This window comes from Furipterus horrens, unplaced genomic scaffold (assembly GCF_987537825.1).
Source record: "Furipterus horrens unplaced genomic scaffold, mFurHor1.1.pri manual_scaffold_3, whole genome shotgun sequence".
Classification (NCBI taxonomy): domain Eukaryota; kingdom Metazoa; phylum Chordata; class Mammalia; order Chiroptera; family Furipteridae; genus Furipterus; species Furipterus horrens.
This window is the reverse complement of record NW_028327173.1, coordinates 4,511,382-4,535,689: the sequence shown is the minus strand read 5'-3', so window position 1 is coordinate 4,535,689 and position 24,308 is coordinate 4,511,382. Positions and strand designations below refer to the sequence as shown.

Below are 24,308 nucleotides of genomic sequence, written 5' to 3'. Positions count from 1 at the left end.
GTGCACAGTTGAACAAAACAAAATATATAAATGTTGATAACATTTTACTTTTTAATTATTGGAAATAAGATGAATTAAGATTTTTAAACACAGTTCTTGGATGCATATTACTTATCATTTAAATAAGGCTATGTTCTGTATCAATTTTATTCTTATTAATTTATAGATATGTGTTTACATGAAGGAGTAGATGGGAATGATAGGACTTTTTTTTTTTTTACAGTGTTACCTAATTATTTTAATTTTTTCCATAATAACGCCAAAAAATATAATTTGTCTAAAGGCATTTTTACTAAGCACTCAGATGACACCTCCACTAGACCCCCCTTCAGTTTTGTTGGACACGAAGACTGGGAAGGTGCCTGAGTTGCTTAAGGCCCTGGAGTTGGCCCTTGCTGCCCGCGGTGCTGCGAGCTGGCCCTGTGATTGGTGCCCTGGAGCTTCTGCATCAGGCCCTGCTGCCCCGTGGCCCTCCGGGTGGGGGGGAGGGGCGGTGCCTTCTTGGTGAGGTGACAGGCGGGCGACTGTGGGAGGGAAGGAGGCCCTTCGCCTTCCGCATCGGGCAGATACACGAAGGAACGAGACCGTGCAAGTGGACGGTCTGGAAGTGAATTCCTGTGAAGCTCCATGAGTCCGTGTACCCTAAAGAAAGTCTTGTGTCTGCACACCCTCGTTTGCAGATGATGGACCTACAAGTCTTCCTTGCCGGGCCCTCGTCTGGGCACTAGGGAAACCCAGGGACCGCCAGGACGCAGCGGGCCTGCGCTGGTGGCGTGGGGAGGGCCAGCCTGGGCAGGGAGGCAGGCTGTGCGTCGCTTTGGCGGTTTAAGTGGTGCGTGGACCGCTGTCCTTGTCCTCCCCACGTGTATAATCTGAGCTCTTGTTGTAAAACAAGATGAAGCAACACCCCCTGGGAGATCCTGTTATTTAATGTCAGTCAGGTATGTGTGTTTACTTTGTAAGAATGTTTTGATAACTGGATTTCAATAGAGCTGGTTTCCTTTTTAATCCACATGTTTTATTCGGGGCATTTAATAATCATTTTTAGAAGAAGTTAGGCGTTACCAGGCTGCTGAAAAGCGTCCATGGCACAAAAACAGTGGACTGGGTTCTTGGTGCTGGCCTCTTCCACATAGCCACAGAGGGTTTCCAGAGCCCAGACGGCAGTGTCAGCGAAGGGGCTGCATGGAAGGGCGCTGCGCAGGCGTGACGCTCGACAGGAGCGTGGCGCTGCGTCCCGGCTCGGCCGAGCCCCGTGGGAGCTTCGGGTGTGGCGGTGGGCCGTCATGCCTCAGACCTGGTGTTACCAGGCACTGCCTGGAGGGCATCAGTGTCTCCTGTAATCCAGCTGACTGTCAGGCATTAGGAAGTCCCACCCACCTACCCCTCTGTCAGGGGGCGTGGTGCGGGTCCCCTACCTTCCTTGCTCTATTCTACCACAAGAAAGCTGTCCGAAGGGAGCAAACGCACTGTCTCCAGATTGTCTAACAACGCTTGCAAATGGTCTTGGCTTTATTACTGAGTAATGTGGACCTGCAGCTTCTTAGTTATTACTTGCTTTGTTTCTTTAACATTTCAACATTCATTATATTCTTCCTGGTGCTTTCATAGGCAGCTGATTTGCTGCACGCACCAGGTCCCCTGACTCCAGGCTACAGAGCTGCATTTAGATCAGGGCCCTCGCGTGGTGCTGACTTTATCTCATTTACAGTATCACATTTCTGTTGCCATACACTGTGTGATCTGGGCCTCCCCACAGCTTTTTAACAATTCGTAATTGAGCAGGAAGTGTTTTTATTACAGTGGCCTTTTGATTTTGATTTTACAATCGTGTAGTGTTTAGCAGAGAGCAGAGGTGGGGAAGTGGCTCTCCGAAACACATTTTTGACAGAGAGAAGTCTGTTGTTTCAGCCACTTGGCTATCTGTCAGCGGTTCTCAGACTTCCCCCTGGTGTTGGTTGCCTGGCAACCTGGGGCTGGAGCAATCAAACCGTGGCCAGTGCTTTTCCAAGCCCAGATTGGGAGATGATTTATTGGTGGGACTGTAAGCACAGTAAACCCAAGCCTCAGAAATGGACCTTTTCTTTTTTAAACCAGGAGTTTATACAAACCACATCAAGAAAATAAAAGACAAAGGATATCTGTTGGAGGTTATTTTTCCCTAAAAATGTTAGAGAATAAAATTAAGGCCTACAGGGAGCTTGTTATTATATGTCTGTCCACATATGTATAAGTTACCATTTCTGTTTTGTTGGATTATTGCTCTTCTTCTTTTCTCTTCCTGGAACACTCAACATTTTAAAAGTTAGTGCTTTTATCTGGTAAATTGGGATACTTGGGATGCCATCTCTCCAGGAGAAACTCAGCCAGGGAATGTTAATGGCTTGCCTGGGGTCATCTGTAGCCTTGATAGAATCAGGTGCAGAACCAGAGGCCAGGTTTCCTGGTGCCTGTGTCCCTATCTGGACATAACACAGGACCATAAAATGCTGATTGCTCTCCTCCCTCTTTTACAGAATCAGCTGAAAAATCCAGAGACCCTGCCTTGCTTGTATGCTGGGTTAACAGGTCGTCTTCTTCATGCTGGTTGTGCGTGGATGTGCAGGGAGGGAGCACTGTCAGTTTAGGACAACTTAATCTTGAACTTTCAGATTCCTCCCACTTTCTGCTTCTGCCTACACCTTTCCCCCAGTTTTTAATTACTACTTTTTAACTGTGAAAATTATCCCATATTGATTTATTTTTACTATAAAAGTGAGTTTTACCGCTCTTTTATCATGAGGTTTTTCCTTCATAGAATTTCAAATAATTTCTCCCATATTGTAAATGTGGATGAAGAGAAATTTATTTTGCTGGGCAGTCTGCATAGGGGAAGGGAGCAGAAGAATGTCAGCCTGACTTAGCAGGCTCAGCATTTCTTAAGCATTTCATTCTGTAAAATTTTGAGGAAATACTTTGAAACTCAAACCACACTCTGCATGCAGCCCAGTGTGCCCGACTGGTATGTAAATGCGCTATTAGTATGTTTGTGTTCCTTATAAATATACAGAACTAATCTGTTTGTGTGTGTAATTTACACACAGCTGTGTTCATGCTCCTTTAATACCAATATTTTCAGCAAGAGTGAGGTATCATGGGAGCACTATTGTTCCAAACAAAAGCCAGCAGAGCGGCCTCGCGGGGGGCCTATTACCAGCCCCTGATGTGGGGACTCTCCCTTGAGAGACTTCTGTGATAGTTGTCCTGCTTGGGGACAGCATGAGACCAAACGGTAATACAAAGGGAAACAATGACATCGGGTTAGACAGGGATCTGCCTTACCACCAGGTTCGCCTTTTGTAATTGAAATGCACTCCCTTCCCTGCTCCGTCCCCTACATTTACTAAAGGGATAATTGATTTTTCCTCCCTATTTGGAGATCCTTTAAAGTGAGCAAAGTTAAATGAGAAGCCCTGGCCCTTGTCATGTTGTGGTGAAGGAGAAACAAAGCCCAGGCGCCCTTCCGTGGCAGGAGCTGAAGCGAGCCCCTGGTGCGGGCGGGGCCTCCGTTTCCCCTGTTTGTGGGGCACATCATCACTTCCTGAGTTCCTCTGGAGGACAGGTTTCACTTAATTTAAAACAACAGACCTTTACGATTTCATTTAGGACTGTGAGATATCATTGTTCATAATTCTGACAGTGTATTTCACCTCCCTAATACAGAGCTTCTAGTGCTTTGGGTGTTTTAATATTTTACAAAAAAGAAGTAAGGCTCATTCTAGACCTGAGCTATCTGATTTGGTAGCCTCCAGCCACATGTGGCCATGGAGCACTGAAATGTGCCAGTCCACGCTGGATTTCACAGACCCTGAAGGAAAAAAACGACCTAAATGATTTCATTAATAATTTTTATATTGATTATATGTTGACTTGGTAATATTTTAGATAATATCAAGTTAAAATGGACATTAGAAGCTCCTCTATTATTATTAAAATTAACTTTATCTTCTAAAAATACGGCTACTAGAAAATTAGTTATTTTTGTGGCTCATACTCAGTTTCTATTGGGGAGCCACTAATTTAGACTCTTAATTATAATTTTTGCAGCAGGCTTCTTCAGTAAAGAGTTGTCCCTTTTCGTTTCCTTGTAATATACAGACAAGCCACTTTCTTTCCCCAGCTTATTCCTCTTTCCTTTTGTGCCGAGACCTACTCTGTTAAAGAAGGTTAACTTTTTAATGACTTGTTTGTGAGCCACTTTACAGGGCCAGTCACGGGGAGACTCCACCAGACCCCATGTGATTTCAGTGATTTCTGACTTCGCAGGGAGAGGAGAAGCCTATACTGCCCATCTGGGTTCTGTTGTTAGTGTTGGGTTATTTTTAATTTGGGTGTAGCTGGGCAGCCATAATTGGCCAGAGATATTTTGCTGGCACTATTTCTGTATCTATTAATGCTCCTGCTCAACTGGCCAGTTCTCATTTGACTTGAAATGCATTGAAGTGTGGTCTGATCTTCACCCAGTAGCAGTGCTTTGTTAGGTCTGCTGTAGTGAAAGGACTTCAGGGGACTCAAGGTAATTATATAGACAGAGAGATACAGGATGGCTCAGTGGCCTTTGCTAGTGGGCCCGGTTGCTATGTAAATCATCCAAAATGAGGTCATTTTCCTATGGGCCATGTGGTCTTTGAATGAAAAATGGAGTAATTTTATTTGACATTTGAGACCACCTGGGAAGGGTTTAGCACACAGGTGTGTTGACAACATTCATTATCAGCTTCACTCTGGGTGCTGAGCCGGCATCGTGGAGTGGGATGATGGGTTTTCTCCTGTGGGATTTGTATGTCTGAATGGACAGGGAAGTTGATGTTAAATAATTTTGTAAGTAGTAATTAGAGAGTCAGAAACTTAACGGTGTCACATAACAGGAAACACTGAGTCAAGATGGAGGGCAAATGGCTGGAAAATCATAAAGCTTTGGAAAGACCACACTGGCTCACCTCCAGATAGACTCATTTATTCATTCAGCCAACGATAGGTGTTGATCACCTGCTGCACCTACCAAGGGCTGGGGTATAGAAGTGAACAGATGTCCTCATGCCCTTAGTATCATGTGTCATGTCATATGGTAATATGAGCTGTGTGTCAAAATAAAACAGTAAGGTTATGGAGAGTGACAGGGCATGTAGATTGAGGAAGTCTGATGGGAAGGTTGCTCACTGGTTCATTTAATTAATAGTTGACTAACATTGTAGTTACAGTGTGTAGTGGTTTGTGCAATGAATTTCATATCGGTTCCCTCTTGCTGTGAACAGATTACTTCCAACAATAAGAATCACCTCAACTTAAAACAACAGTGAACACTTTCTGCTTCTCGCCATTTCCATGGGGCGAGAACTTAGAAGTGGCCCAGCTACGCGGTGCTGATTTGGGGGCTTTCATGAGGTTGCAGCCAGATGGTGATGGGGCTGGAGTCATCCTGAAGGCTCCTTCACTCATGAGTCTGGGCCAGAAAGACTCAGACAGCTGGGGGCTAAGAGGGCCGGAGCTTCTGTGGCATCTCCCTCTATCCCTGTGTGGTCTGCCCGGCACAGTGGCTTCAGCATAGCCAGACTTACCATGGCGGCTCAGGCTCTGTGTCTGGAGACGGAGAGCCAAGCAGAGCTGTATTGCTCACACCCCAGCCTCAGAAGACCACCAGTGTCACTTCTGTCCTATTGGTCAAAACAATTACAAAGGTGCGCCCAGGCTCAAGGTCACGGAGCAGAGATCCACCGCTTAATGCAGAAGTGTCTTCATCGCACTGGAAGGAGCAGCATGTGGGATGAGATGGAAATAGTCTGTCACCAATATAAAGCTTCTGTGGGTATGTGTGTTTTAGTTTGTTTTAAATAACACATGATCCTTTTCTATAAAGCAGGAGTTCTGACCAGCTGAGATGCTATAAAGCGTCTTTCCAACCGTAACCTTCTCAGAGCCTGCTGTTACAGGTGTGGCAGGGAGCTGGGGTGGGAGGACCGCTGGCCTCAAACCGAAACGCCTTAGGGCCTGGCGCTTTGGTCACCCTTCACATGAGAGCCCATCTTACCGGGCGGAGGGTGGATAAAACAGCGGTGGAAGCCAGACGCTGTCTGTTACGTGGTGCTCAGGAACCGAGGAGAGCAGGACCACAGGAAGACCTGCCTTCTTTGGCTCTCACTCTCATTTCGGGCCTTGGGATGACTGAAAGGGACGGAACCGGGACAGAGAACGCTGTGGTGGTGTTCCTGCGTGACTGCGGAGCAGCTGCAGTAAGTAGCCGGCCCTGCAGAAGACTTGTTTTAGAAACAGGCTTGGATTTGGGCTTCTGTGCCAAGGACAGTCAAACCTTTTGGGGTGAGGTGGGGGGAACAGGTCTTTTTTTCTTTGCTAAAATTAGGGTTTTTTTTTTAACATTTAAGGTATCTTTGACTAGTTTTCTGAATTTCCAGGTAAGACCGTTGACAACACGTATGCCTTAATAGGGTCCTTTTGGAGAAGAGCTTAGCGGGCTTCTTGTCTCTGTGCAGGAAAGAGCCAGCCTCCCCCCTGCAGCACCTAGTGGCGGGCACCGCACCTGCAGCTGCTTGCTGGGCTCTGTCGCCGGTGGCGGACCCGAGTGCCCACCTTCCACGCAGGCCGTGGGAGCCCCGAGGCAGGCAGTGAGCTGTACCAGGGCTGCAGTCACCTAGTGAAAGACTTACGCAGTCTCATCCCACGAGTGTTGTGGGAAATCTCTAACTGCATAGTCTCTGACACATACTATTGCTTCAAAGAGCAAGTATGTATGTGTATATGTCAGATTTCCTTTTGTGGTTTGGTTTTTTTTTTTTTAAAGAAATAAAATCTTTTGATTCCTCTGATATGAGTAGATACAAAAGAACGTTTTCTCTACCTAGATTTCAAGTAATCCCATTTTGAAATCTCATTTACTCTCTACCCTTCCTGATTAGCTATGGATTACGGCAGCATATTTAAATATTTACCTAAACCTCAGGTTTTTCATCTATAGAATGGGCCCAGTGACACGTGTCTTGAGAAGGACTTGGCCTAGGACCCATCACTGTTCATGTTGAGGCTGTGATATTCTGAGACAACAGAAGATGTTACTCTGAATAGAAAGTGTAGGTGCAAGGGGACTTCCAGCCATGATGGAGGCATAGGTAGACACGCTTCAGCTCCTCACACAACCATAAGAAGGGTCACAACTAACCCCAAAACATAAACAGCCAGAACCACCAGAAAATTGAACTTGGATTTAAATATTCATCCAGATGGGTAAGATAGGTAGAGACAGGGAGCCGGTGGGGAGAGGACACGGTGTAGCGGCGGCTGTTGGAACGGGCCTGAGGAGTGATCCCAGTCCCAGGCGAGACCGCCCAGCATAGGGTTCCAGTGCCAGTAAAATAAAGCCTCAGAGCTTCTGGCTATGAAAACCAGTGGGGGTTGGGGTGGCAGAAGAAACTGCCCATATCCCAGGAGAGTCCATTTAGAGGGCCCCCACAGTCCTAGAACATATGCAAACCCACCCGCTCTGGGAACCACCACCAGGACAACAGCTAGAGGGGCACCAGTCATATACAGAAAGGGGGTGAAGTGATTGGAAATGGGGCAAGTGCCAAGCAAGCCTCCAGCAGCCAGGAGCAGCTTGGTACCCTCTGCGACTTCTCCCCCACATACAGCGCCACAAAGCAGTAAAGCAGGTCACCCCGCCCTGCCAGATACCTAAGGCTTCACCCCTTTCAATGTAACAGGTGCGCCAAGACAAGGATTCAAAGCACCTCTACCTAATACACCGAAACAAATGCGGAGAGGCTGCCAAATTGAGGAGACAATGAAGTAAGACCCAAATGGGGGGAAAAAAAAGAAAAAAAAAAGATCAGAACTCCAGAAAAAGAAATAAGCAAAATGGAGATAGCCAACCTATCAGATGCAGAGTTCAAAACACTGGTGATAAGGATGCTCAGAGAAATGACTGAGTACAGCAAAAGCATAAGGGAAGAAATGAAGGCTACACTAAGTGAAATAAAGAAAAATCCACAGGGAACCAAAAGGGAAGGGAGGGAAGCTGGGGTTCAAATCAATGATTTGGAATATAAGGAAGAAATAAACAGACAACCAGTGCAGAATGAGGAAACAAGAATTGAAAGAAACAGAGAATAAGACTCTGGGACATCTCCAAAAGTGCCAACATCCGAATTGTAGGGGTGCCAGAAGGAGAAGAGGAAGAGCAAGAAATTGAAAACTTATTTGAAAAAATAATGAAAGAAAACTTCGCTGATTTCGTGAAGAAAATAGACATACAAGTCCAGGAAGCACATAGTCCCAAACAAGTTGTATGCAAAGAAGACCACACCAAGAAACATCATAATTAAAATGCCAAAGGTTAAAAATAATCTTAAAAGCAGTAAGAGAAAAGCAGAGAGTTACATACAAAGGAATTTCCATAAGACTGTCAGTGGATTTCTCAAAAGAAAACTTTGCAGGCAAGAAGGGGCTGGCAAGAAGTAGTCAAAGTGATGAAAAGCAAGGACCTACAACCAGGACTACTCTATCCAGCAAAGCTCTCATTTGGAATGGAAGGGCAGATAAAGTGCTTCCAGACAAGGTAAAGCTAAAGGAGTTCATCATCACCAAACCCTTATTATATGAAATGTTAAAGGAACTTATTTAAGAAAAAGAAGATCAAAACTGTGAACAGTAAAATGACAACAAACTCACAGTTAACAACTTCATCTAAAAGAGAAAAACTAAGCAAACAACTAGAAAAGAAGCGGAACCATAGATATGGAGATCGTATAGAGGGTTATCAGCTGGGAGCGGGGAAAGAATGGGAGAAATGTGCAGGGATCAAGAAGCATAATTGGTTGGTACAGAATAGACAGGGGGTGTAAAGAATAATATAGGAAACGGTGAAGCCAAAGAACTTCTATGCATGATCCACGGACATGAACTAAGGGCAGAGATTGCTGGGGGGGGGGGTGTTGTTACCAGGCAGATAGTGGCAAAGGGAGAAAACATGGGACAACTATAATAGCATAATCAATAAATTTATACTTAAATAAAGAGAAGGAGCCAAAAAGAAAAGTGTAGGTGCAAGTCTGAGCTAGAGGAGAATGTTAGATCTAGAGGAGAGACGGGAATCATCAACAGAATTGTGTTTATTATTTTAAATAGTTAATCCCAGTTGCTTTTTAAAGAACTATAACTAGTTTAATGAAACTATTAGCTACAGTTAACCTTTGAACAACTCGAGGACTGTGGGCACGAATCTTCCACACAGTTGAAAATCCAGCGTCACTACTGTAGCTCTCCTGACACAGTGCTCGTAAACTCAAAGTGTACTTACGAAGTGGAGTGAGAAATGAGGCACAGCACCCTAGAACTCTCAGCAGTGGCCACCGTGATTGCTGGCACGTCCCCTCCCAGACAAATTGGTTCGGGCGGTGGGCATCGAAGAGCAATGCTTTACTGAGTCACGCGTTCACTGGTGTGTGAAATATTGAAAACCAAAAGCAAGTGATACTTTTCAAAGCAGTATCACTGGCATACCCCCAGCAGGAAGCGCTCTAGATACGGGGTGATGGGAACCTCTAACAAACAGGACTGTACAGATGAAATGCGGTAGGTCCTCCCCTAGCGGTTTGTCAGTAAGAGCCACTGATGAACAGGTCGGTAGGCGCTGTGTGACACAGGTGTGGGGACAGGCTTTCATTTCCTCTGTGTGGCATCAGTATTCTCTTTTTTTCCACCTCACTAACATGGACCCACATTTAGGGCACGTCTTCCCTGCGATCCTGCTGCTCGCCACCTTCAGAAGAGGGCAGTGAGCACACTCCTCTTAACGCCCTGCCTGGCTCGTGGGCTTACACTTTTCTCTCTCTAGCAGGGCGAAGAGGGGTGGGGGGACACTGTGGTTTGCTTACTTGCAAATATGCGCGCTCTTCAGTCCCCTGAGAACCAGTAACTTATTAACATAAAAATTTGTGCAGAAAACAGGGTAGAGCAGAAGAAGCCATTTTCACAGTGGGAATCATTTTAATACCGACAGTGTTTTCCAAACAGTTATGTAAGAGGATTGAGTAGAAGTTGCTTTTCAGAAGTCCTGGTGAGTTCTGACTGTGATGCACTAGTTAAAATTCACCAGAGGGAGTTAATTTTGAAAGCTCTCAGCCAGGGGTTAATGCAGAGTTATCTCTTAGCCCTTTCTGAGGCACAGTCCCGTCTTCCCGCCTCTCTTCTCTGCTGCAGACGCACGTCAGACCCAGCGCTTGAGATGAACGAGGTAGGGAGTTGCATGTGCAGATGAGGGAGATAAGTACACTTTGTTCTTTGAAGGACTTACTTCCAGTCCAGTACTCTTCTGTTTGCTGTCCAATTTGATGTTCAGGAAAAAAAAAAGGAAATGGATAGGGCAGATATTTTTGCCAACTAATAAACAATGAACTGAGGCAAGAATGAATTGACGAGAATATAGCCTTTACTTGTTCATTTATAGATTTTCGGGAACACTTAAAATCTTGAAATGCACACACAGGCAACAGATACCTTTTGCACCCACGATCTGCACCCTGCCCTTGACCCCATTCTTAGACCTCACCCACCTCCGAGGCTCCCAACTGTTTACATTTGTCTGCCCTGACCCTCTCGCCGTGGCCCAAGGACTTGCTGGCACGGTTAGTTTTTCCATCTGCAAAATGGAGATTTCCATCTGGAAAATGACGCTTCAATGAGTCAGGGCACGTAGAGCCCTTAAGACACGTCCTAGCTCTACTCAGTGTCGGCCGTTTTTATTGTTGTTTAGGGCGGCGTCTCCCCACCTGTTTCCCTTCATGACCCCTACGGCGAAGCTGCTCTCCGGGGCCCGCCGGTGGAGAGGGGCTGCGCCTGGGCAGGCCGTGGGCACAGGGCTCGGGAGGCTCTGACCTGGGCACACTCGGCCACAGCACCAGGAACTCGTGCACGTGTTACTTTATTGTAAGAGAAAATATCACTGCGTTTTGACCCAATTATGTTTATTCCTATTAAGTATCTCCCATTTCAAAATGGCTGAGTCTATAAACAGTCATGTCAAAATTTCCTCTATGGAACTGAAAATTAGACTAGATCCTAGTTTGAATCTCATGTTCTTTCCATCCTACTAAAAATGAGAAATGGAGCTTTCCAGATTCTATTAAAATCCAGTTTAACAGTAAATACTGTGCTCAGGTAGCTCACTTTTTTTAAAGCCAGGAATTAAATATTCTCAATTAGGAACGTACAGGCAGGTAACTCCTGGTGACGATGTGAGGTTTTAGCTTAAAGACAGAAAACTAGAACAATTTGTCTAAAAACTGGAGCATAATTAAGTGACGAAAGAGAGGTCCTGAGTATCACGACAATGCCAGTCATATTACAGATATTACCGTGTATGTGTATCAAATATGTTGTACACCTTCACTTCATACAGTGTTAATGTCAGAATGTATTCCAGTAAATATAAAACTAGAGCACAATCACAGCTTAAGTTTGTAAAACAAAGCGAAGAATAATCTCCTTGCCATAAATAAATTTATATCTATATTTGGATCTCATCTGACTATAGAGATTCAGAAATAGAAAGCCCTGTCAGGTTAACTGTCCCTGTCTACTTTCCCAACCAGACGCCCAGGGATGCCAGCTGGCCCGCACTTAACTGCCCCTAAGACACAGTCAGCTCAACGGGAAACACGCCCCCAACCCCGCAGTCCATGCTCAGGAGAATGGTGGGGCCGCCGAACTCTCAGGGCGGCGACCCAGCCCGTTCCCACCCTGTACGTGGGCACAGTCTTCTTTCTCCTCCGCCCTCAGCCTCATAGCATTCTAATATCTGGGCGCCATCAGGGGGCAGAAAAGCTGAGGGCTGTGGAAAGGACGCATGAGGCCTGGAGTTTCAGCGCTGGAAATGCCGAATCTCAGCTCAGCTGCTACGAAACAGACCTTGCCTCTGAGCTGTCGCTCAGAAGCCGGGCATGCAGGCGGGCCTCGTTTCATTGTGCTTTGCTCTGCTGTGCTTCACAGATGTTGCCCCCACCCCCCCTTAATCCAAATACAAGCAAGGCCCTCCACCAGCAAAAAGATTACAACTCACTTATTACAATACTTGCTTTATTGCGATGGTCTGGAACCGAACCGCACTGTCTCCAAGGTATGCTTGTACCTGTCTGTTTTGAAGTCAGTAGTGTTAATTATTAAAGTGAAGTCTTAAAAACTTCAAGGTCTTCATTTGAAGAGATGAATTAACAGACGGAAAGGAGGCTGCAGCCTCAGAAAGCCTATTTAACATATTGACCTAATCACTGGCTGCTCTGAATGGATTGACTTGGTTTCCATTTTAAAGGCTACTTACTCTGCATTTCTGGTAAACCACAAGGTAAAGGCTGGTCTCTGAGAAGCAGATGTTTTACCAGTTTTGAGGCCTTGTGGGTTTCCATAGAGAAGTAACAGTGAAGGCCACATGAAGCTTTTACTTCCTTTTTTAATTTTTTTAAGTGGCGCCAATGGTACTTTGCACCTGAGAGCATAGTCACTGACAGAAGTGGTCTGTGCTCACCACCAGATGTCAAAATCATACTTCTGGAAGCAGTTAGTTTGAAATGTCTGAGACATTCAAACAAGTGTTCCCAATGGGCTTGGACCTGGATTTAGCTTTAGAAATAGTCGTGAGCATCTTGGATGATATTTAAAGCCAAGGGTGCAGTGGGAGATATATGGGGGAGCCGGGGGCGGAGGTTGGAGAGCAGAAAGCCTTGAAAAAGCATTGGGAAGACTTAACATTTAGAAGTTGAACAGAGAATTAAGCCAGGTGATAATGAGGAAAGTCAGGGGAGTTTGGTGTCATGGAGCTGTTATCACAGTTCAAATGGAACCCTTTGAGTTTTAATGGTCTGTTTTCCACTGTGACCACCCTAGCCCAGGCTGGTCATTTCATGGTTAGTTTCACTTATATATCAAACACATGGGAGCTCCAGCTGCCTAATGCTGTAGGGACGCAAAGTGGTGTAAGATACAGTGCCTCTCTTTTCAGAGTGTGTAGACTCTGTTAGTATATAAGGCTTTATACAAATAAATAAGTGCCAACTGATGGGAGGGAATGGTCAGGGAAATATCACTTTGGATTAGAAGGGATTTGAACTTCGGTTTGAAGTAGAGAGTAAAGAGTAGTAGAAAAGATAGTCCAGAGTTCCGGCAGTTCAGTGTGGGCCAATTGGTATCACTAGATGTCTGAGTAGAAAGATGGGTAGGAACAAGATCCTGGAGTTCCCTGAATTCGGGGCTAAGGGGTGTAACCACCACCCTGAATAGGTCAAAAAGCCATTCTTAGGTAGGGGCTAGGAGCAGGATGGTGTTGCACTCATGATCAACTTGATGGCTTTGAAAAATTCCTTGCAGAAGCTAGTGAGTGGCTGGATGGGGGAGCTGAGTTAATAGGCTCTCTGGTAGGAAAGAGGGCTAAGGACCTGGCCCAGCACTGGACTAGACAAGAAAGGAAGGCATTGGAAGACCTTCTTTAGGCAGAATACTGAAGCTGGTGATGTGATGTTGGGGCCGACGGGAAAGGGCAGTCACGGATAACGGTACCGTGACTGAAAATGGTTACATTTGTGGACGCGTACCTCCATTGTACAGAGTGTGTGGCAGTGCGGGGCATGGATTTTGGAGCCTGGGTTTGAACTCTGTCTTGTCCTCTGAAGGGTTGGGTGACCTTGGTCTAGCTGCTTACCAGTCTTCCTTGTCTTTAAAATGGAGATAACAACAGTACTTATTTGTAGGCTGTAAGGCTTTTAAATTAACATATGTACGGCCCTGGCGTATAGTAGGTACTTAGTAACTATTACTTGAATGTATCAAGTTCAGACGACTTTATCGTGACAAGTAGCAGAATCGGAATCTGAACTTGTTTGCTCAGCCCTGCCACAGTAGCCTGACGTGTCAGCGTCGGTCTCCTTCAGACGCCGCCTCCACTTGCGCCCGCCTCTCCCAGTGAACCTGTTCTGCGTCCTTTGGCATCCAGCCCGTGCTCAGATCGCATGGTCCTGGCATTCTACCATCTGACTCATGCCAGATCACCCACCTCAACTTTGTGTGGACGCTCCTCCCCCGTAACCAGGGCTCAGCCAGCCCCTCCACCTCTGCCAACGCTGTCTGTTCTTCGCGACCCGGCCCCGCCACACCGTCCTGGGGAATGCGGTCTGGACTGCACAGGCCGTCGCTCATGGCTCCCTGGCCGCACTACGTGATGCTCGGCTGAATTAAGTCTCAGCTTGTCCTGTAACGGCTCCATCCACATTTATCTGACCTGCCTAAGTGAATCAGTTTTAATAAATGTCCACAGCTACTTTTAAATCAGTGCTGGGTGCTCAGTAAATACTTAAGAGTGGAGGAAGAAGCATTAATTCTGACGGCTGAGGCTGAGCTCAGGCCTTCCTCATGTCACCAGCCCCTTTCACTAGACTATGGCAGCCAGCCTGTCGCTAGGCCACAGCCACACAGCCACTGGCGCAGCGCTTCTCCACTCTTCTCACGGACCACTCCTGCTGGAACTTCCCTGCCGCTCCGCAGTTAGGCCCATGAGTCTTCAGTCGGGCCCACGAGGCTCCCTGCAACCTGATCCTGTCCTGCCACGCCAGTCTCGTCTGCTGGCACTCCTTTCTGCACACCCTGCCCTCCTTGCAATTCCCAGAATGTTCCGTCTGCCCTTCCTGACTGACGGCTCTGCCTGAAGCCCTGCTGAGCACACCTGGCGGGCTCCCGGCTCTTCCTTGTCACTTCCTCTAAGACACCAGCAGTGTAAATTGCTTCCTCCTCCGGGCCCCACCCACAGCCCTTTGTTCCCCTGATGCTTTTTTAAGGGCCCAGAGATTGATCTGTTTACCTGCTGGCCTTGGAGCTCCTTGAGGGCAGGGCAGCCTCATCCCTCTCTACGTCCGCAGTGGAGGGGCCTTGCACATGGTTTGGGATGCGTGTGGATCCTAAGAACCACACTTTTGTTGGGTAACCGGGGTCACTCTTTTTGCTTTTTTGTGCCTTGACAGACTTTTCCTTTGAACTATAAGAATTATATTGAAAACTGACAATGATGAGTCATCTTAGAAAGGGCTGAAATCTGAAAATGCAGAGCCTCTAGGAATGGAGTAGGAGGTTGCAGATCCGTCCTGCAGGCCAGGTCTGGCTCCTCACTCAATTTGACCGGCTGGTCTCAAACACGGGAGTGGGAGGGGCTGTCCTCCTGGTGGGCAGGTGATTTATTGGCTGGGAAGCTTCCGCGGTGATTTCGTCGTGAACCGGACCTGGCAAGGTGCTGGCTAATGCCTGGGCCGCGGGGAGCAGCCGCCCGCGATCCCGGCCGGAAGGGACCGCGCGGGGTCCTCGGGCGGCCCGCCTTGTAGTGGCCCAGGGGTGGCGGACGGTCGGCCGCAGCGCAGCAGGCTGCCCGCCGGGAGGGAGGATTGGAAACGGAGCGGCCTGGGAAGGGCCCCGCGTGCGGCGCGGCCCCCGCCCCGTAGGCGCCCCCGGCTCACGCTCCCCCGGTAGGGAGGAAGTTTCCGGGCTTCGGCGCCGGGATCTACTTCTGCCGCCCGGAGCGAAGGGCCGAGATTAGCAGCGCCGGGTCCCGGGAGGCGCTGGCGCAGAGCCCCGGGGCGGGGGCCGGAGCGTGAGGCCGGCGGGCAGCGCGGCGATCCAGGCCGCCTTTTGCAGCCGCCCGGCCGCGCCGGGCTCTGCGCGCTGCTCCAGCCTCCTCCCCCGGTGGCAGCGGTGGCCCCAGCCCCACGCCCCGCGCTGCGCGGGCCGCCGCGGTCACACGCCGAACCGCCCTGGCAGCCCCCTGCCTGCGCTTTGTGGACCCAGAGCCGGGTGACAGGCGCGGCCTCCCGCTGCCCCGGACCCCGAGCGCGCTCGGCGCCGGCCCGGCGTACCTGTGGCTGCCCGGCCACCCGCGCCCACCAGGCCGGGACGTGCTGTGGCGGGCGGGGCGGCCGCGCGGGACCAGGCTTTGGGCCCCGAGCCCGAGGTGGGAGCCAGGGGAGCCGGAGGCTGCCCGCCCTGGGCTGGGGAGGGGCTGCCTGGGAGCGGTGGGACGACGCGAAAGTCTCCAGACTGCTTAGGAAATTGGGGGGGGGGGCGGTGAGGGGCTTCGGGAAGAAGGAAGGGGTGCTGATGTTTCTTTATTTGGTGTCCTGGAGTGGCTTTTCGCGACGGAGATGGCGGGGCAGGCCAACTGGTGTTCAGACTCCCAGTGGGCTTCCGATATTGGTGCCTTCCTAGTGAATTCCTCGGGTTAACGCGAGGGCCTTTTAACCCTCTAGGGCGCCCTGGTGGAGAAAAGTCTCAGGGCTTGGTTCTGTTTTCTCCCTCCGACACTCCGGGAAGCCTCGTTCGGAGCGGAAAGCAGGCGTCCTGTTTCACTGAAACACGGGGGCATGTTTGTTGTTTGTGCCGTGGGGACCAGTGCGCAGGCGGCAGCGCGGGGGGCACAGATCGCGCTTGAGCCTCAGACCCAGGGTGTTCGTCCCCCGAGCCTGTGAGGGGGGGTGGGCGTGGGGTCCGAGGAAGGGTGTGGGGGCCTGCCCTGGCGGTGGGTCCCAGGTCCGAGCCCAGTCAGTATTCCCTGGCTAAGACTTTTGCGGTTGTTATTCTGCTGATTGCAGATATCTTTGCTTTGCTGACATCCTGTTTTGTTTTTGGTTTTTACATCCCATTTGTTTCTTTTTATCACAGAAACGCTTCGTTAAGGGGCTCAGGCAGTACGGCAAGAACTTCTTCAGAATCAGAAAGGAGCTGCTTCCCAATAAGGAAACAGTGAGTACAATTGGACTTTATGTAACTTGATTTTTTTCCTCTTCGCTCCTGCGGCTTCTCCACGCTTGATCTTATGAAATGGTTTCCTTTAACCCTGCGCTGTGCTCAGATTCAGGCTGGCCTTTAGCATCCTATTCATTTTACTTCCTTCCCTTTTAGTTTTAGCTCATGATGCTAGGTAGTAAGTGACAGGTTATGCTTATTTCCCTGAAGAAAGTAGACCGCTGTTGTAAGAACAAAACGGTCTTCGGCAACAGAGGGTTAAGTTGGGTGGGGGTTCTGCAGTGTTGGGGAGTTAACATCTAATTTTAAATACAGTGGCTGAAATAGGAAATGTCATTTATCACTAGTTCAGATTTGGGTGATGTGGTTTGTAGCTCATATACTTTGAATTCTATTGGGACTTTTTCCTGTATTAAATGTTGCTGTGGTCTGAAGAGTAGTTTTAACTCTTTAATTTTCCAGCCCTAGAAGTTTGTGCTTTTCATTTGATGGATGGGATGCATGAGAATTGTTATAAATTGCTTAGATAGGGCTTTAAAAAATTCCTATGATATTTCTCAGAGCTGAGACTTAGATCTGTTGAATATTCTTACTAAACCTTGGGTAGGAGGGTTTGCTGCGGAAACTTAAGAGGAAAGTTACATGAAGAGAATATTATCAAGGGATTCTGTCTCATTTCTTCCTCCAGGTGCTATTGGAGGTGGATCGGGGAGTGTCCTCCTCTGGCTCTGCCAAGGAAGGGGGGAGGCGGGGGTGGAGTAGAACCAGCCACTTCCCAGGATCTGTGGCTGAAGCAGAGTCCAGTAACCAGAAGTGCTCTTCAGGATTTGTGGAGAAGGGGGAGTAATTCAGTGTTTTCTCCAGGAGTGGAAGGGGGAGAGATGGATGAAGAGTATTCATTGCAAAAATAGGTAGATTGTTTTGTTTTATTTGGTTTTTGGCTTTCTAATTGGGTGTTGTTTATTGATTTCTTATTCAATTTTGGTTCTTTTATATTTATTTTTTTATTTTTATTTTTTTAATGAACTGTTTCTAGACACTTTCTGTATAGTCCCATGGTTTCCATGATACCAAAATAGTGAAGACGGGTTTTGAGATTTCAAGTATAGCCTCCTATAAATCAGTGGTTTGCATCATCAAACATAACTAGACTGAACTTTTAATATTTGTTATACAGCTGAATATGCTGAGAGATGAGTCATTTGAGAATTGTTAAAAGCGGGAAAACTGTTCACATACATTAAAATAAATTTATTATGTAATCGAGCCATAAAACCAACTTAGTTTTTGCTCTTTCTAGAACAGATTGAAAAGAGGTAGTGAATGTAGAACCATGAGAGAAAGTTTCCTGAGAATTTCAGTTATTTGAAGATTGATACATACTTTTAAAAACTAAAATGTCTTCACCCAAATGTAGGAGTTTTGGTTTGACCAAATTGGGGTGAAATTGAGAGACACTGATGAGTAGCTTTGACTTGACCGTCCGGCTAGGCTAGGTCATAACCTCTCAACTCAAGTGTTACGTATGTATCCCTGTTCTCCGTTAAAGCTTGCAGGCCATGAAGAATTTGATACAAGATATCACTTGACAATTACTTTATCTTTTTGTTTTAAAAAAATAAATAATAGCAAGTTAAGCATTAAATCTAAAATCTGTTGTCTAGCATTAGGAAATGCCAATTTTATCTAGTTTTAACTCCCATGTGGAAACCTTCGTCACCTGGGTAAGAGTCTTTGACTCTTGTTTTTTTTCTTCTTGCTCTTGGTAGTTCTTACGGACGATGTCAAACTCAGTGAGTAGCCTTTTCTCACCCACAGAGAAGTTCTCAGTATGTCACCTCTTCAAGCCGGTTCTCTGGTCTTTTCCAGGCGCCTCTTTCCTGAGGCCCCTCCCCCATCGCTTCTCCGCCATCTCAGTCTCCCAGTCACGTGGCTCCCCTCTTGCCTTCTCCTCTGGCACCCGGCGGTCTTCCTGCTTCAGCCTCTTCAGGGCATAGCCATTGGAGCTCACAGGACTGTTGTTTGCAGCGTGGGAAGATTTATTATGGCTGACATTGGCTAACCGGTCCTGGTGTCTGGCTGTCTTTTGCATAGAATTGGAGGAGTTTGGTAGTAGGGTAAATCTGTTAGTATTCTAATCAGCTGTGAGAGGCACTCATATTTTCTTTAGTTATCAACATAAGCAAGCTAATCATTCACAACTCACAGGGAGGGGAGGGCAAAGGTTCTTCTTCATTTTCGCTGTGGAAGATGAGGAAATAGGCAGGCACCAGTAGTGTTCTTGGTTGAAAACTTCCTTGGTAGAAATCTTCATGCAGTCACGCCTCTTTTTATAACAAATCCTTAGATACTTTCCACGTTCTCTTCTATTTACCAGAATTATTAACTCATTTCTTTGCTATTCTCAACCGACTTGAAACTTCAGAAGGGTGTCAGCATCCAGGGAGCACGCCTGGCCGGGCCTGGGCGCGGGTCAGCAGGCCTGTGCTCTATTCTCGGCCGCGCCGGTAACTGTAGGACGTGCTGATCCCCTGCTTGTGCGGTCTGCGCCGCGCTGTTCCTGGGAAGTCGGGGCAAATCCTGACGGCGACTGGGGGGGGGGGGACTTTCTCTGCCATGGTGTTTCTTCGCGTGAGGATTTTGTAGGTGCTGCATGCGATCCTTATAAAACGTTTGCAGACTTCGGGCTATCGCTGTGCCGAGAGCAAAATGGCGGCTCCTGCCTCCTTTGCCCCGTTCCTGCTCTCGGGCCTCACGTGGGCGACTCAGCCCGTGGCCCTGAGTGTCTGTGTCTGTGTCTGTGGAACGGGCTAACCCTCTCCTCCTGAGGACGGTTCTGAGAGACTGTTTATAGCGCGCGCCTAAAAGTACTGGAAAGCGTTTCTTCTTTTCACCTACCCCCAATACTACACGCAGTAGCTAAATGCTATGGAAGTGCCAAGTTATTTTCCACTTGTAAACAAATTGAATCTGTGTAAGTAGAAATTACCTGTTATTCATGATTCCTTCTTGCCAAAAACCCTTTTTGTTGAAAAACTGGGAAGGGGTGGAGAGCAGTGCCCAGCTCAAGGGATGTGCTTTTTGTCTCTAAGCTTTGCTGGGGGGGTGGGGGGGCGCTGCGTTCCCACGGGTCCTTCAGCGAGGGGCGCAGGCCGAGGTTCCTGGGGCACGTGGACATAAACAGCTCACAGCCCTGTTGGTTTCTGGTGTTTATTACACAGGCGCTAAGTCTGGCTTTTCTCTGAGCACTGCTCCCCACTGAAGTGGGAATAGTGGCTGTGATTGTGGAAAACCAACTGTTTATAGAGGTTTGGTTGAGTGGGTATTACATGTGAACCTCATGGTACCCGAGAGAGTAACCGCAAGTTAAATATTTGAGTATCATGGTTGTACAGATGTCCTGTAGGGTGTGATGTTTCTCTGTAACCACTAGCCTCCCCCAGCGTGCTTGTAAGATGTATAGTTGTAGGAGAGCGCAGTGAAGAGTCTGCTGAGCGTATCCGGTTCCCCTTGGCTGTGCACTTCGCTCTTCAGACACGGTCAGGCCTAACCCTTGGCAGTCCCGGTGTGAGTGCGTGTGTGTAAATCCCAGTGAGTGTCCCCTAGCACAGAGATGCCGAGAGGATGAGTGGAACCAAGCCCCTTGGGTTCCGCTTCAAGAACTTCCAGGTACTCTTTGGATTGATTAGTTACATGACCTTTGATGCTAAGGTACTACCTGAAAAAATAAGAGACCAGCTAGAGTTGACTTTAAATTACCAGGAGGGGGACCCACCTCATGAATAATGCAAAATCGTGGCTGTTCCAAAAATAGTATTTCTGTTTGGTTTTTATACACATTGCAGTTTTCTTCAGAATTATGAGACGATTACTCGGGCACCAGCACCGTTTACCTGCTTTCACCCAGAAACGTGTTGGTGTCGTTGTTTGAGCCGAGACTTTCCGTGTCTGACACCTGGGGGTTGTCCCTTGAATCGCGGCCGGCCTTTGTGTATGGCGCTCTGCACCTGCTCTTGCTCAGACAGAGCATTGGATCGGGACAGGGAGCGCTTACGCAGAGGCACTCACGTGAGCGAGAAGACAGGGGGATCTGCTCGGACTCTGTGGAGGGAAGAGGTGCCCTCGGAGTTGTAATGAGCCTGTGGGGGAGCAGGTGAAAAGGTGTCCCCCCTTAGTTGCCTTTCTCGTCGCTGCAGTTTTATTTTTGAGCACCTAGCCCAACAGAAGTTGGGCTCACGGGGTCTGTAAGCCCAGTCGCCGGTACACTGGTATTTGCTCCACTAGATCGATTTCTCCCGCCTGCCCGTTTCCAGAGCTAAACACCCCGTATGGTTCACTGTTCAGAGAGTGTGTGTAAGCGCTGAGCACTGTCGTCGGGCAGGGCGTCCGTGAAGCGAAGCCGGTGCCGTCGTGCCCGGGGGGTGGGCGGCGCTACAGCAGGGACGGTAACCGTTTGCTCCCTGCTTCCCAAGGCTCCCTGGAGTGGTGGTGTGTGAACTGGACTTCGGAGGAAGGGTATATTTTTTTGTCGGGCCTGGTTGGGAGGGTGGAGGAAAAGCGACTTCCCAGCTGTGGGAACTATCACAGGCAAAGGCAGGGAGACAGGAAATTGCAAAAACGTGCCCAGCAAGTACTTCACTGTGACTGGGGGGAAGGCTGCAGTGGGGTCTGGGCCAGAATTATGGCTTGTGAGTTGGCTTTGGGGACCTTGTGTTCTCTCTGGAGAGTGCCTTTGGGGACCCCTGAAGGCTTTTTAAAAATATTTATTTATTTTTAGAGAGAGGGGAAGGGAAGGAGAGCGGGAGGGAAACATCAATGTGAGAGAGGAACACCAGTCGGTGGCCCCCTCATTCGCTCCCCAACGTGGGACGGAGCCGGAGGCCCAGGCCTGTGCCCTGGGCTGGGAATCCAAGAGGCCACATTTTACTTTGCGACAACACCCAACCAGCTGGACTGCACCGGTCAGTCTCCCCCTGAAGGCTTTTAAAGAGATAAATGAGAGCATCCAGGCAGGTCTGGAATGTGGCTGAGCAGCATGAACACAGTGGAGACCAGAGAGAAGGTTCTTGAGATAACTTGGTCTTGTAGTAAGGCAGAAAACAGGGAGTTGAAAGGGACTTAGGAAAATTGAAGTCTCTTTTACCTTGATTTTCTCTACTGAAAATATGTCAGTTTTTAAAAATGGGACCAAGAGCCCAGGGAAAAGGGAAGTGGTTTTGATGTTTAGGATTTTTTTTTTTTAACTTTGGGTTATAGGATGAAAAGTATTAGAGATTTACAATTTTAATTTGAGAAATAACATGAAAATCAACCACCTTTCTCAGCCACGTTTCTGGGAATGAGTTCTATTAAATATGTACATAACTAATGAATATTAATTGTTCGCTTCTCCAGGCAAAATATCTTTTGCATAGAGCATATTCCCCCAGCAGAGAATAACTCCTGTTAAGAAACGGCTTTGAGACTGAGTAATCGAGATTCTGTTAATATTAAGAGGTTAAAAATGACTCTAGCACTGAATTTGAACGTTGAGCATGAAGTTTTGTTTAACTTCCGGTTATAACCTTAGGTAAACGGTTTTCTAGCCTCATTAATGCTTAATCTGTTGTTACATCACAAAGTATGGACTTCCTGAACAAGTTGATACTATTGACGACAGACATGTTATAACCACATAACGACACTTTAGAAAGCGTGCCGTGTGTCCTCGTCGCTCACGGTGTGGTTCTCAGACCAGTCTCCTCACCTCACCTGGAGTTGGTGAAAACCGCAGGCTCCCAGGCTGCGGTCCATTCCTGCTGAGCCAGAATCTGCACTTTAATAAGCCCCCCAGCTGATCTGCAGGCACCCTACAGTTTAGGAAGCACTGCTGTCTGCGGTGAGAAAGACTGGGCTGAATCCGAAGCCTGCGTGTCATGTTCATTCTTAAAATGGTGTTGTTCTGAGTCTGTTAAGTTGCAGATGGTTTCACTGTTCAGGACTTGATTTTCAGATTACTACAAAATTTTTCAAACATATAGAAAAGTATCTGGGCTTATTTTCATTGTCAAGAATAGAATTTCTTAATATAATTTCCCTTTTCTGATTTCCCTAGAAACACAACTGTAATTCCTATCCTATTTCATATAAAAACTTTTGTCCTCCTCTTTACCTTGTGGCATGCAGTCATAGCTTGAGTCAAGCTAGGCTAGACCTTGTTTATTTCTAATAGAAACCTTTTTATTTGAAAAGCTGACCTCTCATTAATATGAAGTTTCTGTAGTTAATACTACAGTGTTTTCAGGTGTTACTGTCTTTTGCTTGCACACGTTTACATTTGAATAAGAAATGTAAATACTTGGCGGTTGGCAAGATTGAGTAAAAGGACAGACATTTAAGTAAGTGCCATACCTTTTCTCTTACTAACTTGTCCTTGAGTAGATGCAGATCACGTTGGAATTTTCCATGCACGGTGGAAGGGATCGCCTGTAGAACAGGAACAGCATTTTGGCAGCAAGGGTTGTGATCCTCTAGTTAATCCCATGCAGGGGGTTTGCTCCCATTAAAGTGGGGCAGAGGCTTGAACCTCTCCATTCTGATGGGTTAAACTATAATGGGTGTTTGAGTGGGCGGAAGTGCAGTGTTGATTGGAGTAACCTTAGTGAGCTTGGCTGATTCCCTTGTGTAAGGGAAGCAGTTAAGAAATTTGCACGTGAGAAACTATTGGTGCTGGTGTAGGGGGGAAAGGAGGTCTTAAAATCTTAGGTGACAGCCTGGCTGGTGTGGCTCAGTTGGTTGGAGCCTCGTCTCGTAAGCCAAAAGGTCGGAAGTTTAATTCCTTTCAAGACATGTGCTTCGGCTGCAGGTTCAGGCTGGGTCCAGTCGTGGAGCATACAGAGGCCACCTACCAATGCTCCCTCTTGCATCGATATTTCTCTCCCTCTCTCTCTCCCCTCCAATTCCCCTCTCTTTAAACTAATTAATTAATTCACTTAAATAAACTTAGCTGACTTTTAAAACAAAAGGCCTTGTTTATTTGCTGCTTTCGGTGTTGGACGTCTTAGGCCTCCCCTTGGCCTTTCCTGCGTACCAAAAGCTGGCACAGGGGCATGAGGCGGCGTCAGGGTGCGCACTGTCCTGCTTGTAGAAACTGCGCTCAGAAAACTGCCTTGGACCCCTAACGTGTGACTGAGCGCAGTGCCACTTGTAAGGACCTGTTTTATTTGTTTGCTGTTGGTATTTACTGACCCGTATTTCTTAGATCCAGCTACATCTTGGTTACCTGGTGGCTTTCAGATGGAGACATTTATGACTTCTAAGCCAAAATAGACTCGCCCGTTTTATTAGCTAGTAAAACAAAGGGATGGTTTGAATTGGTCTTTAAGAAGACTTACAAGTTGTGATTTCTGTGGCTATAGTGAATGAGCCTATCTATTTGGAGCTCATATTTGATATTACTAATAGATTTTTTTACCCTTAAGATCTAGGAATTCATCCCAACTTTGAAAATC

General features: G+C 47.5%; 1 protein-coding gene across 2 annotated transcripts in view; it reads left to right on the top strand.

The window, feature by feature from the left end:
- RERE (arginine-glutamic acid dipeptide repeats) overlaps positions 1-24,308 on the top strand; it is a 370,885-nt gene that overhangs the window by 305,418 nt on the left and 41,159 nt on the right. Inside the window, exons 1-2 of one of the 2 annotated variants that reach the window (XM_090268533.1) lie at positions 15,895-16,027; positions 16,735-16,815. Coding sequence is in view for 1 of the 2 variants with exons in the window: in XM_090268534.1 (XP_090124660.1) it covers positions 16,735-16,815 (81 nt within the window). In the remaining variant the exon portion in view is untranslated. Of the gene's footprint in view, positions 1-15,894; positions 16,028-16,734; positions 16,816-24,308 lie in introns of those variants that run through there. The other variant, XM_090268534.1, reaches the window with a different exon arrangement.